The 17686-nt window shown below is 37.7% G+C and overlaps 2 protein-coding genes across 4 annotated transcripts; both read right to left on the bottom strand.

Annotated features, from left to right (window-relative positions):
• Positions 1–1238: 1238 nt before the first annotated feature.
• Positions 1239–2772, bottom strand: LOC147850826 (uncharacterized). The gene is made up of 3 exons (XM_087335829.1): positions 2137–2772; positions 1898–1974; positions 1239–1500 (listed from the first exon to the last, which is right to left on the bottom strand). The coding sequence occupies exons 1-3, from the start codon at positions 2734–2736 to the stop codon at positions 1332–1334; spliced, it is 846 nt and encodes a 281-aa protein (XP_087191955.1). The 5' UTR covers positions 2737–2772; the 3' UTR covers positions 1239–1331.
• A 5131-nt stretch (positions 2773–7903) lies between these two features.
• UBP24 (ubiquitin-specific protease 24) lies at positions 7904–13807 on the bottom strand. 3 transcript variants are annotated; one of them, XM_087335694.1, is made up of 9 exons: positions 13658–13807; positions 13185–13268; positions 12815–12924; positions 11371–12294; positions 10682–10854; positions 10357–10604; positions 9054–9196; positions 8764–8946; positions 7904–8338 (listed from the first exon to the last, which is right to left on the bottom strand). In XM_087335694.1, exons 3-9 carry the CDS (start codon positions 12824–12826, stop codon positions 8144–8146), a joined length of 1878 nt encoding a protein of 625 aa, XP_087191820.1. In that variant the 5' UTR covers positions 12827–12924; positions 13185–13268; positions 13658–13807; the 3' UTR covers positions 7904–8143. The 3 variants fall into 3 exon arrangements, with proteins under 3 accessions (XP_087191820.1, XP_087191819.1, XP_087191821.1); XM_087335693.1 differs by having other exon boundaries at positions 13185–13317; positions 13658–13798; XM_087335695.1 differs by having other exon boundaries at positions 13550–13788.
• Positions 13808–17686: the final 3879 nt, after the last annotated feature.

Genomic DNA, 17686 nt, shown 5'->3' with positions numbered 1-17686 from the left:
TCATAGATGAGTAGGACATAATGTATTTAAGAAAGAGGGAAGTAGGAATATAGGATTTAATGGTCAAGTCGACTAGAAGAATATTTTTTGGGCATGTTACGATGTACTTAGTGTTACGATGTACTTAGTGTTACAATGTACTTAGTCTTGAATAATGAAATGTCATTGACTTTAAGACAAGTACTATTCAACAATAGCTTGTATCTAGGAAGTTGGGTCATATTAAATGACAAGTCAATTGACAAAAGAGGAATATATCAACTACTATCAACATACTTGCACATTTAATGTGACACTAAAACTAAACAAAGAATATAATCCACTTTCTCTATCTCCTACATAGCGGCTGTCATTATTATCTAGTCGACTAGTCTAGATCCCATCTAAGCTCTAAGGTGTGAGCGTGTGGGTGGACTACCACTGCAAGCCACTGTCATATGTAATAGAAAGTTTGTTTTCATATATACATCTATGTGATTGTAACTCTTATCTAACGGATTCTCAATATTTCTAATAATCTTTATCTTTCAAGGTTCATTCCATTTTTCATGTTAGCCACTAAAAGAACAAGCACATGAATAAAAGCATGTCTTGCCATGTGATGTTTTTCATTCAGTCACAAAGAGGCTGATGAGTTGACTTTGTTAACTACACCCTTGAAACGAAAGACTTTAATTTACTAATAATATTCATGTGTTGGACAAAGACTTAAGTGGTTATTGGCCAATATATAGCTCCTTCGGGAAAAGATTTATGGCATGGGACAAGCAATTGGATGCTTCAAAGGTTACTTGTTTCAGTGATTATTTTGACATTTGTCTTGCAATGGAGATATAATCTAACACAATACCCTAACATTGTTTCTTGAGCTTTCCAAATCCTTACATGATAATACCTTCAACCCTCTTCAATTTTTTCTAATCTTATATAATCAACCATGCACTCATTCTCTTATCAAGCTTTGCCAAATAAGACATGTGACCTTTAGCTCAGACCATCCAATATGAACTTCGCACTATCACCCGAAATACTTTTTTCAATTCCTAAATTATGTCATTTCGATGGATATAATAACTAATAGCCCAAGAAGGACTAAATTTTGAATCCAAGTACATATAAGGAGGACAACATACACATATACAAGCAATGAGAGCTACATTGAATACCTACTAAATACTCCAACCCATGATGTGGAATAATAAATTGCTATTTAATTATTGCTGATTTACAAAGTCCGAATTGCGATGAGAATAATTATATATTCTACTAGGGAAGTTTTCCTTGATCCGTTCGTGTTAAGGGAGGAGGAGAGGGCTTTCCTTTTTTGTTTGTTAGTCAAGGTTCAAGATATCACACACTTGTAATGCAACACCACAAGCTTTTTTGAAGATTGTGGTCCTCCTAACGTGGATGTTGTCGAGACGGGTCCCATGAGATTGTCTACTAACACCCGCGGGCTTCATAGGATGCAATGTTGTTTCTTTCGCCATCGCCAATTCGCTGTTGTATGTGTACACACATACACTACTTAGTCAAGCATGGTCTTAAGAGATGAGGTGAGAGGGGCGCAAACACAATGCAGAGATGACCATAATGTCTACCTAGTTAGCTACACACATCTAAATATCTGCAGCATTTCATCTTTTATCCGTGCTGATGCTAGATCTCGCCTTCACTTCCAATGTCACACCCTAAAAATGACTATCTTGTTTGTACTTCATATACCTAAAGAGAACTCCAAATTACTATCTCCTATTTACTATACATGAACAAAAAGGACATGATCATATTCTTCTATATGTATATGTATGTATCATAATGTATGGTATGTATGTATCATAATGTATGTACCACATAGAAAAGTAAGAGACAACGATGATGGCATAGACCCTCTCACCAATTTTCATTAGCATCTGGTCTTGCATTCCCTTTTCTCTTGAGCTTCTTTGATTCTATTTTCCGTGAATCAATCACCTACACGCAATGACATAATCTCGTTTTAGTTTTACTTATCATATGATAGAGCTAGATCGATGAATGGTTAAACACACACACACACACACACACACACACACACATACATACATATCGATTATGATCAGTGGAAATTTCAGGAATTGAAAGAACTCTGTTTACATTGTTTCTTGCTTGAAGGATCCTCGTGGACACATTCTTGTGGATGCCATTGTTGATTATTGAGAATGGCATGAATTGTTTCCTAAGAACTTTCGTCAAACCTTTACAAAGTGAGGAAGCCTTCTTCTTCGTCGTCTTCTTGATTTGCATGCCTTTCTGTAGAGAAGATAATGTTGTCGAAAGATCATCCGAAATATGATGAGACAAGAAAGAAGAAGTCATGACTTGATTCCGGCATAATCTGCTTGCAGCGAGGTAAGAGATCATATGAGCTTCCCATTCTGCAGGTCTTTGAGATAGGCACGGAGTAGGAGGAGAAGAATAGAAAGCAGAGCTACGATTAGGTTTAGGACTACAAACAGGGTTACATTTAGTGGTAGGGTTTGAAACAGGAGTATATTTAGACTGAGGGTTGTCGATGAGTTCGCGACACAAATCTTGGCGTGAATGAGACAAAGAAGAAGAAGAAGAAGAAGAAGAGATCTGATGATCATGCGAGGAGGTGGTGGTGGTCAAAGGAAGGAGGAGGGGGGCCTTGCCTTCTTCTTCTCTTCGCAGCGTCTGCCTGCATCTGAGCGGATGGACATGGAAGCTCCTCATGTTCTTCTTCTTCTTCTTCTTCTTCTCTGATGTGAGGAGGAGGAGGAGGGGGGGGGGGGGTGAGAGGCAGCAAGCAACACAGCGTGTGTATGGATGGGATGGGATGGATTGGATTGGATTGCCAAACACTCACTCTCTCACTTATTCGGACCTTTCAAAATATGACCGTTGTAACTTGTAACATACACGCGCACATACATACATACATACATACAATTCAATACAATACTTATGTCATACAATACAGTACAATACATACGTACAATACAGTACATTGATGCATTGATGCCTTTTTGTGATCATTGCCTTCTCATGTTGTAATCGTGGCATTTCCAGTTGTAGGTTGCTCCTTTGAGGAATCGAAGATATGGCACAAGCGTCTTCTATTTCCAAATGAGTAGCTATTGAACTTCACTGATGTTTGCAAACTCCATTTTTGCGTGCCATTTGGTAGATCAGATTGTTTATTCATTTGATAATCGTAAAAAATATGTAGATTGTGTGTGTGTGTGTGTGTGTGTGTGTGTGTGTGTGTGTGGTGTGATAGAGAATGATAGAAAGACAAGAACAGAGATGGAGAACACAAAGGATTATTAAAGACATGTTTTTAACAAAATGGGGGAGGATTTAAACAGTGATAAAGCTACAACTAATACTAAGACTCACTAAGTTGTGTAGCAAAGCTAACCAACACTTAATTCAAGAGATGTACTTCTCAAAGAAGTCTAAACCAATCTATCATTTGGGATATCTAAAAATACAAGATATCTTGTTTCTATTTACTACAAATGTGGACTTTAGCACCAACGTTATAACGTCATTTAATAAAAGCATTAATCATCAGGGAAGGTGAATGCATGGGTTTTGCCTTCCACAATAGGATTGTGTTTGATAAGCCATGCAATTCTCAAGGATGATGGGCTTGTGGGGTGGGGTCATAACATCAAGATTTATCTCTTCATAGTATGTACTCATAGAGAGGATCTCTTTGACAATCGCAGGGGTAATAGGCCTACCACATATTACTTCAATTGGATTAGGTAGTGGTTTTCTGTAACCATTCTTTTGTATTTCATGTGGGACAATAATATATATCAACGAAGAAGGAAGTGACACCACAACTAAGTAGTGTATGGGTGGGAATGTTGTGAAAGAAAGTAAGGATGGTAAATCTAAGAATTGACTTGGACATAATGGTTAGGACATATCAACATAGAGAACCTACTTTGGTTTATTGTTTAAAAAAAACAATAGTGTAACTCCTACTGAAGCCTGATGATGCCTTGATTTCTGTAATCAAGATAAAGTGGAGAGCATGATGGTAGAGTTTTTTTGCCTCAATGATTTGAACACGATTAAGAAATATTGAATGTTCGAAAATTATATCAAAGAAATGGCATGTGTGATGCCACAAAGGGAAACTCAACAAAAATGAGGCACCTCTATTATGATCGTTGGCTTGTAGAACAACTACTACAGTAATATGTGCAACGGAGGTATCCTACAAACCTAGAGTTTTGAAATTTGATCCTACATGAAAGTTGTAACCAAACTCTTTTTAATCTGGCATAAGCTTAGAATCATGGGCATCCAAGACACCCTTCACTAGAATTAGTGTGTTATAATTACCTTTTGTATCCTTATGAGGACCATCAAGTTATCCATGTGAGTGTAACAATCATATTCATCTTCCCTTGTGAACCTGAAGTTCAAAATAATCAAGCTATGTTTCTGTCAATAGTGATGATCAAAGTCTACAAGTTTATTAGAAACATCCGCGATAATCTTTGCAAGTTCCCAAGTACAATCAAAAGGAGAATAGCCTTCCAGTCCATTATATGAAAAACTTGACTGAGGGTTCACTATGTAGGGTTCGACCAAGAGACACAAAGAAACAAGTGAAGACAAATTGTGCATATGAGTATATATATACTCGTATGGTTGTTACCCTCCCCCCTTTTTTTGACAATGGGGATGTGATTTGAAAACAAAGCCTTTATCGTATACTTAGTTAGAGTCGGTATCTTAGAATATAGCTTAAAGTCTTGTGAGAGCTATGAAAGTGGGAAGAGACTATTGTATGAAAAATAAAATAAGTTAAATGTTGTCTTAGTCTTCTAATGATGAGATGTTGGAAATAATACCAAGAGTGTGTTGCTACTTGTGGTTTCCATTCAAGAGTAGTGGGTAATAGATAGCAAAAGGATTGGTGGTCTCGTCATATTTGCACGTGGAAAGGAAGACAAAATTGAAAAGTTAAGTTTTACACTAGGTCAGAATTTTAATGAAAATGATACAAAGGAAAAATAAAAAAGAAGAAGATTAAGACAACAATAAAGCATGTTTTCTAATGTAATGCAGTAGTCACTACCAAACAACGGGTGAAGAGTTAAAAACGTAGTAACAACGAGTGTGAAAGGGAAATCGTAGTGGGTTGGTTGTTGACAAAGGTTGATAATAGATAGCTAACATTTGGCAATGTCATGATATGGCTCATGTGAAGGGCATACCAAGATTGTATTGCAAGTGGTGGTTACCAATGGCAGTCATTAAAGGTTTATATAAATAGTTGGCACTTGGTGCCGTCATGATATGTGCCTTGTCTGAAGGGAGAAAAACACAAAAAGTCAAGTTTTACAGTATATCAGGATACAAAATAGAAAAATAGAAAAGAAGAGATTAAGATTCACACTAAAGCATGTCTCCAATGGAAAGAGTTTGTCAAAGCCTAGTAATAAGTGTCATGGAAAATAGGATTGTATTGCTAGTGTTGGTTGCTAGATACCCAACAATTGGTGGTGTTATGAGATAGGATGTGCCATGGGAGAAAAGCATGAAAAGTCAAGCTTTACACTAGGTCATTCAAGATTTTGATTCAAATGACCAATAGAAGACAAATGAAAAAGAAGAAGATTAAGAAAACATTGCTCTAATGGAATGGGTTTGTCACTACAAAGAACGAATGGAGAGTTCAGAACCTAGTAACAACGATTGTAAGGGGAAAGTAGAACTACATTGCATAAGCGCTAATAAGAAAATCTATTCTAAACGTGATTGTAAGGAAATGTTTCTTAAATGTGATTGTAAGGGAAAATGGAACTATAATGCATAAGTGATGATAAGGAAATGTGTTACAAATGTGATCGAAAGGGGAAAATGGAACTATAATGCATGAGGGGATGAGGAATTTTTTATTTATTTTGTTGTTAATTCCACAGGACATTGGTGGCATTCGGCGAGATGGTGGAGGTGGATTGAATGAAGCAATTTGGTTGTTTTTAGGAGTGATGATGGTGAGGGGGCCGAAGCACATCATGAAGGGAGAGTGAATAAGTTGTGGGGATCGAAGCAAATGGGGTGAGAGGTGGAATTAGTATAGTACATTTCATTTTCATGGTCTGTTTTTTTTCTCCCCAACAGTTTTTACAAATGTTGGAATCACTTCAGATCTGTTTGCAACTGTTTCTGTTGGGATGGTGAATCTTCTTAGAGAGACGGAAATCTTCTTACACCTGACACATGATTGGAAAGACGGAGGACATGGAATCTGCAGCAGATCACTGGAATCAATGCTGTGTTTTATGGCTGTTTTTTTTCCCAACAGTTTTTACAAATACTAGAATCATTTCAAATATACTGGTGGAGATGAAACAATATTATGTACTATTTGTATACTGCCTCCGGGCTTTTTATTAATACCAATGGAGCATATGTTTTATGGTAAAAAATAAAATAAAAATGGAACTATAATGCATGAATGGTGATAAGAAAATGTGTGGTAAATTTGAATGTTAACATACATTTTACAAAACGAGGCACCCATGCAAAGATAAGGACAAATGTATGCTCAAGTGAAAAGGCATTGGTGCATCCTAAGAAGAGAGGATACTATTTTCATCAGACAAGAAAGCTCCTAAACACTATAAAACGAGCTATACATATAATTCTCAACTGAGGTTAGTTTTGGGATTCAAATGCCCAAGATTTAATGGCAAACCAAATCACAATTTAGCAGATCATGAGGCCACGTGGGAGTATTGCACTGACCAAGGGGACGTTGTTGTGGATCGTACACTTGCCATGCTAAATCAAGGATATCCCCTCACATTTTACATAGACAAGGTTGAAAACCAAAGCAAAAAGCTAAATGTGCTCTAGGATTTTTGTATATATCAAGTGGCTTGTCATAAACCAACATGAAAAGTTGAGAAACCCAAACTCACATGTGTGGACCTATACAAGGAAGTAAACCCAAGTGACAATGAAGCCCCAAAACTAATCTACGAAATGTCCAAGTTTGGTTGCACTACTCAAAGAGTTGAGAGTATCGTTTTTCTAACAATTTTGATGATTTGATGTTGTGGAAATGTGGTTGTGGTTCTCTATCTTCTTTGTCTGAGTGAAGACCGACCACTAAATTACACAAAGGCATCATCATTTATCAATCAACCCCTAGCTTGGTTATGTTTAATCTAAATACTTGAAGTTTGGAGCATTATATTTGTGGTAATGCTCGAACAGTTGATAATCAAATTTCTACTAAGTTTGGGAAGATTTAACATTGCAAAGGTGAAAGAATAAAGTATTGCTTATCTACAAAATAGATGCATCATATGATTGCTGGTCTACATCGTGCTTCTATTGGCTTTGAGATGTTTAAATGCCTTATATTCATGGCATCCTAGTAATGATTAGTTCCTTTGCCATTGACAATAGCTTCAAGTAGATCGACTCAAAGATTGCCGCCCAATTGAATTGATGAAAATAATTTGCGCATCAATGGTATTACATTAGGACTTGATTGACACATCTCGTGCCGTGATAACTTGAAGAGAGTTTGGGTTTGACACCATGAATTGCATTTTTTCCAAATCTTTGAGATGAATTTCGAGGCTATAATTGTTACTATTGAAGTCCAGATTGAATGGCTTTAACCATTAAAGTGAAGTTCAAACTTCTGCATATGTTATGAGAACTAGCTTTTCCCAATAATTGGCATCAAAATTCCATGTCTCTGCTAAATAATGAAGTAAACATGGACTGCAAATCTTTCTACTTGATTAGTAATAGTGGGGGTAAATGCATAAATTCCATAGCTAAATTAGAAAAAACGACAAATTCTACATTCTGTAGTGTTCTTTTGTTTTTTAGGAAGGTGGGGGGTCTCTTAAAAAAGAAATAATTTCTTCAAATCTCCAAAATTGGCACCTCTTCAAAATCAATTACAATTGTGTAACACAACACAACAACCGATATGTGCTTGCAAATCCATCATTAAACAAGAATTTTTGGCTTGTGACCTCTTTATCAAGATTATCTTTCGATGAGGCAACTCATAGACCTTTAAATGCTATGATAGATTTCAAGGTATCCACTCTAATATTACCATTCTGCTTAGTATACACATTCACAGACCAAGTCTTCCATAGAACAACAAGTACACTTGTTCTTGTAAAACTCTACTATGACTCACCACTGAGACAACTCCATCATCATATCGCAACCATTTTCCATCAAGTTGTTTTGAATGTGTTGTGTAATGCCCACGAGAAGGATCCTTCCCATGATGGGTAACGGTTGCCACCAACTCATAGTTACGGGACTGTTAAAAAACCATAGGAAATTCGGTTAGCCACTATGTTAAAAAAGACAATATATAATTATCTACGAACCAGATAGGTCTGCCATATGCCATTATATATCTATTTGTGAGCATGGACATCTTGACAATATGGCATTATATATCTATTTGTGAGCATGGACATCTTTTTTGTGAATATGGACATCTCTGCAATGTGCCATTATCTATTTGTGGATATGGATATATGTACTATGCCATCAACTACTTGTGAATATGGACAGCTGCCTAAATGCAGTTAGTTACTTGTGAGTATGGATAACTCTACGATATGCCATCACTATATATGTCATTATCTACTTGTGATAAACCTCCATTTTCTATGATATGCCATTATTTATTTGTGAATTTGGTATCTCCCCTTGTGCCATTCAAAGATTGAGGTCGACCTCAGTTCCAATGTTTGCATTGGCTAGCAGATCTCGCCCTAAAGTGAGATTTAAGGGGAAATGAAGAGCTTTGTGCAGCTTGCTGCTGCCCTGGGAACCATAGCTGAACCTCTTCAGATGTAAGATCAACACCCGAGGCAATGTTTGTAACTTTAAAGACTTGCTTGCACCAACTGCCACAGCCTGAAGAGCATGAAAAGGACGTTGGAATTGTGCATAAAATTTATTGATCAATACATGGATATAAATTATTAATAAGAAAGAGATAATTCTGTCAGAGTAGATTTGACCTTTCCAGCCATGGTCTTATAGCCTTCCAGAGTCTCAGGAGCTGCAAATAGCTTCAATGCATCCTCAACATTATATACAGCTTCCGAAAGAATGTCCAGATGTAGAACCAGAAAGGGCTGCACTGTCACTGAAGCTTTGCTTCCTGTTACATCATACACATAGAACTTTTAGAATGTTTCGGTGTAACTTTCTCCTTACTATGAAAACCTCATGAATTTTGAATTAAAGCAATTGCTATTTTAAAACAGCTTCAATTTCATATCTGCAATAAGTACCACATGTATCTTAAATATGTTTGCACAGTTCACAGAAGTCTTGCTTCCAACAGAGCCACAGACAGGCAGCTAAAATCAAAACACATAAAATGAGCTGCTCCAAAAAATGTATTGATAGAAGCTAAACAAGTCCCAGTAATATTCGATAGAATTATGAAGGAAAAACACTAATTGGCGTTAAATTCTAGTCTCAGGATAAGAGAGGTATATTAAAATACAAATGTTTCCCTTTTACCTAAGTAAATTTGATAGGTTTGATGCACTTCAAATCTTTAATAATTGCAAATATCTGAGTTTTAGAAAACTTAGTAGACTTAAAAGAATAAATCTATTCAATTTATTAAATAATGAAAACATTTGTGCTAAAATGTATTAATAGATTTTAGAGTCATATATGGCTTGGTTTAAAAGAATTTCAAGAAAGTCGAGAATCTTTTAGCAACATCAATTTCCCAAAAAGACGTTGATAAAATATCCCAATGTAAGTAGTGTGTTTCTACATTTGAAGGACTAGGCTTACAAATTCTAAAAAATGAGATGATTGCTGTGAAAATAAAGCTTATAATATTTGCAGAAATTCCTAGAAATTTTGCTTTTTCTCTGAGAGCATATGCTGCAAACAGAATGCACATGGGAGACAATCCTATATGTGTTTGTCTTAAAAGAACAACGAGCGTAAGTATGCTATTCATATATCATTTGACATACAAAGAAAGTTAACATCAGAGTTGAATTCTGTTCTCAAGGAATTCATTTGCATTAAAATTTACAATAAGAAAGTCAATTCTACAATCATTTTTGCAGCCATCATTCAAGATACAAGGGATTCTTATCAGACGATAAATTCAAACAGTGGGTTGAATCTTCTTTTCAAGGATTTCACTTCATTTATTAAATATCACCTATATTTATATTTCGAAAACCCAAGTACAACATCAACTTCTAGAAACACTATTCATCCTCAGTTTCAAATTGTAATGTAGGCATTTGAAATTGCAAAACAGACTGTTAAATAACAAATTCAAACCTTTTGTCTTCACAACACTGCATAACTCTCCGCCAAAAATATCACTGAGTGCTGACTTATTGAAAGTATGAGTACGAACAACAGCTGTTCGATTCTTAGGACCCACTGTCTCCCAATCATCATCTTCATTTGCCACTGTTGTGTGGTTCACAGTTGAAGCAGAAATTTGGCCGGCACCTTCTAAGCACAGTAGTTCATTATGTAATTGATCCATTGTAAAACTAAGAAATTCCTGAGCATCTTCTTGCCTGTATTTTGAGAGATTATGTCTGGAAACCAAGAAACATTACCCACCATTCTGCTTAGAAGCAAACAGAAACTATACCTATTTCTTGCAAAACCAGTTGTGGGTTGATCAGGGTTAAAACTGTGAAGAACACTATCAAACATCGAAGGCAGAAAAGGCTTGGCCACTTCAACTGATCCTTTGCCATCTCTCTCTAGAAATTCGAACTCCTTGAAAAAATCCACACATGCCCGCAGAGTGGGGAAGCCAGCCTGCCAGAACCCTCTCTCTCTCTCTCTCTCTCTCTCTCTCTCTCTCTCTCTCTCTCAAAGTAAGTGAGGATTTTTCTTATATCAGATTGGACATTAGGCCCCAGTACATCAATCACTTCCATGTGATGTGCCAGAAATCACATTGACCGGTTACGTGAATTAAAAGCTACAGATTACAAATTTCAGGTATTTGAACAAACAGGAATGGATTAAAATAGCCCCAATGCAAGCATTATTTTCTTGCAATACTAATCTAATCAAATGAAAATGTTTTCTAGCATCTAAACCACAATTAAAAAAGTCAGGATACCTCATTTTAGAGACCTTCAAGACACAAATCACTTTCATAACATGCTTGATGCCTTTCTTCAACATGTTATGAACTATTATTCAGAAAATCTCATCATTTAAATGAGAAACTATATAGGATGTAGCTAGAACACTCTCAAATGCAATGAAACTGAAAGAAATGCACAATGACAACCTCCAATAACCAAGTGGCATAGAATAGTATACCTTGGGAACTCCGCGTACTTGTAGTGTATGAAGAAGATGTACAAATGGCGAACAAGAGAGCAGAGCTTGCAAAGTTGCAGTCAGAAAGCACAAATTTCCTTTATTGATCAAGCCTCTTGGCTGCAACCTCTTCCCATTCAAATTAAGATTATTCAAGCTCTGCTTCCATAATTCACCACTCAGTTCAGTTACCTGCATTTCTTCTGTTTCTTGTGCGCCTACCTTGTCATGTTTCTTACTTGGGTCTGAGTCTGTATCAAGGAGAGCTGCCCAAGTTTTAGGTACAGTTTTTGATTGAAAAACAACATCACTGTCATGTGAGGTTATGCTTTTATGTAATGAGTCTAGGGACTTGATATTTCCCCTCAGCTTTGAGTCCTCAATTAGGTCAATGCAATTGCCAGATTTATCTAACTTGGAACTATCCAGGTCAAAACTGATAGGTTCTTCATGTACCACTACATTGCTCAAAACATGGTTCCTTGAGTTTTCAGTGGTTAACATTTTTGCTGAGCCATTACAAAATACTGGACCTGCCCTTCCAAAATCAGTGCCCATTACCTTCCTCATTTCTTCATTGATTGTCGATTTATTCAGCATGAGAGGAGAGATTAATGCTTCATCAACTGGAATTTCTACTTTATTTGTCATTTGTGGAGATGCTTGTTTAGGCATGTGTAGCTTAGGAATATCTTGAATAGACTGAAACTGGATAGAATCCTCTTGCTTACTTTCGTCATCAACTGTAGATTTCTCCAGCACTCGTGGAGAGAGCATTTTTTCATTGATTAAAATCCGAGGTCTATTTTCCATTTGTGGAAATGTGTTATTAAGTATGCTAGACATACTCTTACAATTAGAAGCCTCCGAAACAGACTGAAATTGGCTAGCCTCATCTTTAGAGAAGGATCCGAAAAGAAATACCTGTTAAAAACATGGAAAACATATTATAACAATGCTTAAATAGATCTTAGCAAATGGCCTCAAAAGTGGCTTTATGTCTCTATCTCTATATGATCATTGATACACATTTATATTGTTGTTCTTCCTCGCATAGAGAGGTTATCATATCATGAATTTGGAAGTTGCAACTAGATCCTATGCTGGTATATATTTATTGTTACCTCAAATTCATGATAGAGAAGCTAGCATTTCTTATTATACACATTAGAACTCACCCCTATTATACATACTTCTCCATTTGGATAAAAAAATTAATGAAGATATTATCTTCTCTAAAATAAGAAAAGCCTACTAAATGAATTGTATACAAAATATATATAGTGTATTTTCTTCATGTAGAAACTGGCCCCTATGATCATACAAATTCATTTAGGTCGTTCAAATTTCAATTCCCCTTTGTTTAATAGTTTGAATATCTTTGCAATGATTCCAGCATTTAGGTACTCTAATTCCTACAAGAAACTTGTAAAGAAGATCATACCTGATTATCCATTTATGTACTGGATAAAGAATAGACCATGATAAAAGAGTGTATAGCGGTATCACGTTCTGAAGGAAAAAAGCTATTTGACGGAAGCACAAAACTAAGCCCTAAAATTCACCCAAAAAAAAGCAAATCTTCATTAACCATGAAACATCTTCCTGTAGCAAACACCTGAGCAACCTATAGCAGCATGCAGCAAACCATTTGTTACAAGAGCATGTCTTATTATCAATTTTATATACTGAAAAACAAACCAAAGCACTCAGTGTAAAACCATCTAATAAAAATCTTTCTTCTTTAGTCAGGATGGGTAAGAGTGAACTCTCACAAACAAATACAAACAATCTCGAAAAGAAGAGGAAAATACCTGACTTATCCATTTATATGCTCACTGAAGAATACAACATCAGAAGTCGCTAATCTTCGAAATTGTAAAGGAAAGCACGATCTTCTGAATCAACAAAACTGTTTTGATGAAACCAGAAAACCAAACCCTAACCCTGATATGCAAAAGCCATATTTCTTCCTTAATAATCATTATAAACATCTTCAAGAAAAAACCTAGGGAAATACGAACCCTAACCTGATATTTAAAAAACCTAATCGTAATATTCATAAAACTTTTCGATGGGAGGCAGGAAAACTCAAGCACAACCTTAACCAAAGTCCTAAACCTAATATCTCGCAAAATTTGAATTTCACTGATGGAATCAGAAATCTAAACAACCTAACCTTAGCATTATTATTCATAAAACTGTCGTTAAAGCTAACCCATAACATAAACAGTTCTTGGAGATGGATCCATCCACAGGCAGGAGAGAGAGAGGGAGATAGATATACCAGGATTTGATCGATGAAAACAAAAGTGGAGAAGCAGAGTCGAGACGATGCAGATTCGCGTGTTGTTTTTTTGCACAGAATCGATAATACTCGGGACTGTTAATTATTCATTCATTCAGTCAGTCAGTCATGGCATGATCCTTCTATACATATCTACATACCTCTCTCTCACTCTCTATATATGTATGTATGTATGTATGTATGTATGTATCAATACATACATACATATTACACTCACCTCATCGTTTTTGTCACACGCTTTCACTCCAGCCTTCACAGAGCCGAGGAAACCCTGTGATGATGTGGTGGCATGCTCTCATTGGTTGTCGCAAGAAACACGAATGGCTCTGTGCTTGCGCCCCTAGAGCAGGAGGAGACTACATCAACACCCTTGCATGAATCACGAGAAAAAGCATCCATTCTATCTGGCCTTATGGGCGACAGGCACATAAGGTACATATTGCCGAATGGAAGGTGAGGGTAAGGCATCGGATCAACTTGAGCTACATAGATCACGGCTAAAATGTTCTGAAAGATGACAGATAGATTGTTGCGGTCACTTGAGATGTTCACTAACATTGATTTTTGTTACTATTCTATAACAAGTTTAGTGTCTATTGTCAACCTTTCTAATTACCATTTCTTTGTTTTGCTTATCCTAGGTTAAACACTCATGTGGTATGTTCCCATTTGATTGTAAGACAATGTTTGGTTTTGGAAGAACAATGTTAACAAACCCATAAGAAAAGCATATAATCTTATTATCCAAACTTGATTGGAAACAAAATCAGTCCTAATTTATAAACACATGTACCTACTCTAACATACAATGTACTAAACATATTAACCCCAATTTTATATTAAATTACACACATACATAAACACTCTACTCATGTTTGGTGTGCATTCACACTAACCCGCTAATAGGTTTAAGGAGTCCAACTTGAAGGGTTATCATCATAACTAACATCTCCCACAACTCTTCAACAACAAACCATCTCGCTTGGGTCAAGACTGTTGAGAGACAAGCTCAACATGAAGCCAGACTGGCTAAAGGATCGGTTGAAGAAGCGGACAACCGGATTGGCTAGGAGTCGACATGCCGTTAGGGGCCTATATCCCTATTTTAGTAAATAGGAATATGTTGAGAATCGAACTCAACTTCCCCAAATGACTTTCACGCTAGCCAATGGACATACTAGGCTAGTTTTGTAAGTAGTAGAAAGGGTAGTTGCCCTAGACTAGATGGTATTTAAACCAACCTTTTGTTACTTAGTCACTGTTGGATATAATCATATTTTTCTCTAATATAGCTTCTTGTTCTAAGCTCTCTCTCTCTCTCTCTCTCTCTGCACATCTTACATACTCTCTCACATAGTTCACCTCCGTTGCACAATATCACCTACGCTTTCCATTTCTTAACATGGTATTAGAGCGTGTGGTTTTCTGATCAAGCTTATTCAACTGTGTTGTGTCCTATATTGACAATCAACAGAACTAGTTCAACAATAGAGAAGAAATCAACTCTATGAACACTCAGATGGGAAGCGCTCTTTCCTACAAAGAAGCTTGACAAGACAAACTTCGCATCTTGGGAATACAAGATGCATCAATACCTTGTCAGTCAAGGATATTGGAGTTCTATCGAGGGAGCTCATGAAACGTAACCCAACCCAACAAACGCCGACTACCCAACATAGGAGCAAGTGTAAGCCGTCTATTGTATTGCCTTGCATCATGCGTTCATGATCACATGCTCAACTACAGTCGAGAGGCAAAAACGCCAAAAGAAGCTTGGGGCAATCTCAAGAAGATTTTTGTAGCCAACACGACTGCACGTAAGCTCCAACTCCAACAAGAGTTGAATAATATACAACAGAGGGACATGTCAATCACCAGCCATACCTTGAATATCAAGGAGTTGTGCGATGCCCTCGGATCAATCAACGTCATCATCTACGATGATGAAATGGAGCATGTTACCGTACGAGATGTACGGGTGATTGATAAGTGAGGGTGAAAGATGTAATGTGTTGATATGTATGTGTAATCTTATACGATTATGAGTGTGAATGTGAGTGTGAGTGTGATGGATACAAAGAGGTGTGAGTGAGTAAGTAGGTGTGAATGCCCAAGGGGCTTGCACCCTTGTGTATCTTCCGTTTTGTACCTATTTAACCCCTTATGGGGAATGAATGAATACAACAATAACCATTTCTCTCTCTCTCTCTCTCCCCCCCCCCCCCCTTAATGTTGAACCCCCTTGGGAGGGGGGTGGAGCCATTCTAGGCACCACCCCCCACCCCGCTTCTCAATGATTCTCAACCTCTTCATGATCTCTCTCACCATCATACTCTCCATCGTCATCACACCCACCATGTCTATCTTTATCATCAATCATCATGATTATCATAAATGTTAACCCTAACCCTAAAGCCTACAACAGAGCAAATATGCCTCGACGGCTTAGCACCACAATTTGGCACGATAAGATCGGCCATTCTTGCAAGAGAGAATCCTCCCTCCTTTTTCGACCTTCAATCGATACTGTTGGTTGAAGAAAATCATTCTCGACAAAGGAGCAATGCACCCGATGGTCAGATGCTCTACTCCCAGCCGTAAACTGCGAAGTCATTGAGGAAGAACTCCATGAAGGCAGGTATGTATTCGCTGAAGATTTCTGTGATGATGCGTTGAAATGTTGATGACGCTATTTTAAGCCCGAACATCATCACTACTACTACGAATATGCCCCAATCCATCACGAAAGCGGTTTTTCCTAATTGTCTGGATGTATGTGGATCTTATTATAGTCGTTGAACCCATCTAATAAACTATACATTTCGTGCCCTGCTATGGTGTTGAGTACGCCTTCTGTGAAAGGAAGGGGAAACACATCTGTAATTGTTACCGCGTCGAGTTTCTGATAGTCGACGCAGATGCGAAATTTCCCATTCTTTTTGGGTATGATGATGATCGGACTCAACCACAATGCCTGCTTGACTGGTCTGATGAACCCGATTTTCAAGAGCTTATCGATTTCTTCTTTTACGCATGCCGTGTAGTTCGGGTTCATGCGGTAACCCCTTTGCTAGATGGGTTTTGCATCCGTCGCCAGGTTAATTTGATGCTGATAGAACTTGGGGTCCAATCCCTTCATATCCTCATGCGACCATGCAAACACATCTTTATTTTCGTGCAGCAGGTCGATCATGGTTGCCTTTTGACAGGAACTGCACGCTCCCTATGTGCAACGCTCGGCCACAACTGAGCTTAGAATCATACACAGAAAAAAAAAAGGGAAATGAAAGCACAACACAATGGAGAGAGGAGTACACAGGATGTTAGCGTGGAAAACCCAAACTAGGGAAAAACCACGGCAGCCCACAGACTGCAAAACTATCACTATATCAGAATGTACAATAGTGAGCTCACGGAGGCAACGACCTCGTGCTCACGATCTTCGCCACAAGCGGCGGTTACAACAGAGGCAACGACCTCTTCCTCTCTCTCTCTCTCTCTCTCTATACACTGTTACATGCTCTCAAGTCTTGCACCAACAAGAATGACAACATCATCACTATTCTCTGTTTGCCCTAAGTCATATTTATACTAACATGACTTTTCGTCTATTTACAAATATAGCCCCGATGGACTCTCAGAAGACATATTTACGAATATGTCCCTTCATCCGGTGAGCCTCACCGGGCCTGCATCATCCGGTTCTCACCGGGCCTTCCGTAGCTGGGTACTCTTCATCCAGTTCTCACCGGGTCTTCCGTAGCCGGGTACTCTACATCCGGTTCTCACCGGGTCTGCACCATCCGGAGGGACCTGTCTCCTAACACCTTTTCTGAAGGAGGTAGGTCCTTCGCTATCGAGAGAGGTCGTGGCGCATCGGCAGTCCCGACATTGATTTCTTCTAAAGCCGATGCCGTGACGCGTTGAGAGATTTCCACTTCTCGATCGAATGCATCCTATGCCCTACGGAGTTCCATAAGAGCCTGTGTATCGGGTTTGCAGTCCTCT

Source organism: Azolla caroliniana, unplaced genomic scaffold, assembly GCF_043228905.1.
Source record: "Azolla caroliniana isolate FFs.n. ecotype wild unplaced genomic scaffold, voAzoCaro1.0.p SCAF_20, whole genome shotgun sequence".
Taxonomy (NCBI): Eukaryota; Viridiplantae; Streptophyta; class Polypodiopsida; order Salviniales; family Salviniaceae; genus Azolla; species Azolla caroliniana.
The sequence above is the reverse complement of the archived record's forward strand: the minus strand, read 5'-3'. Positions and strand labels throughout refer to the sequence as shown.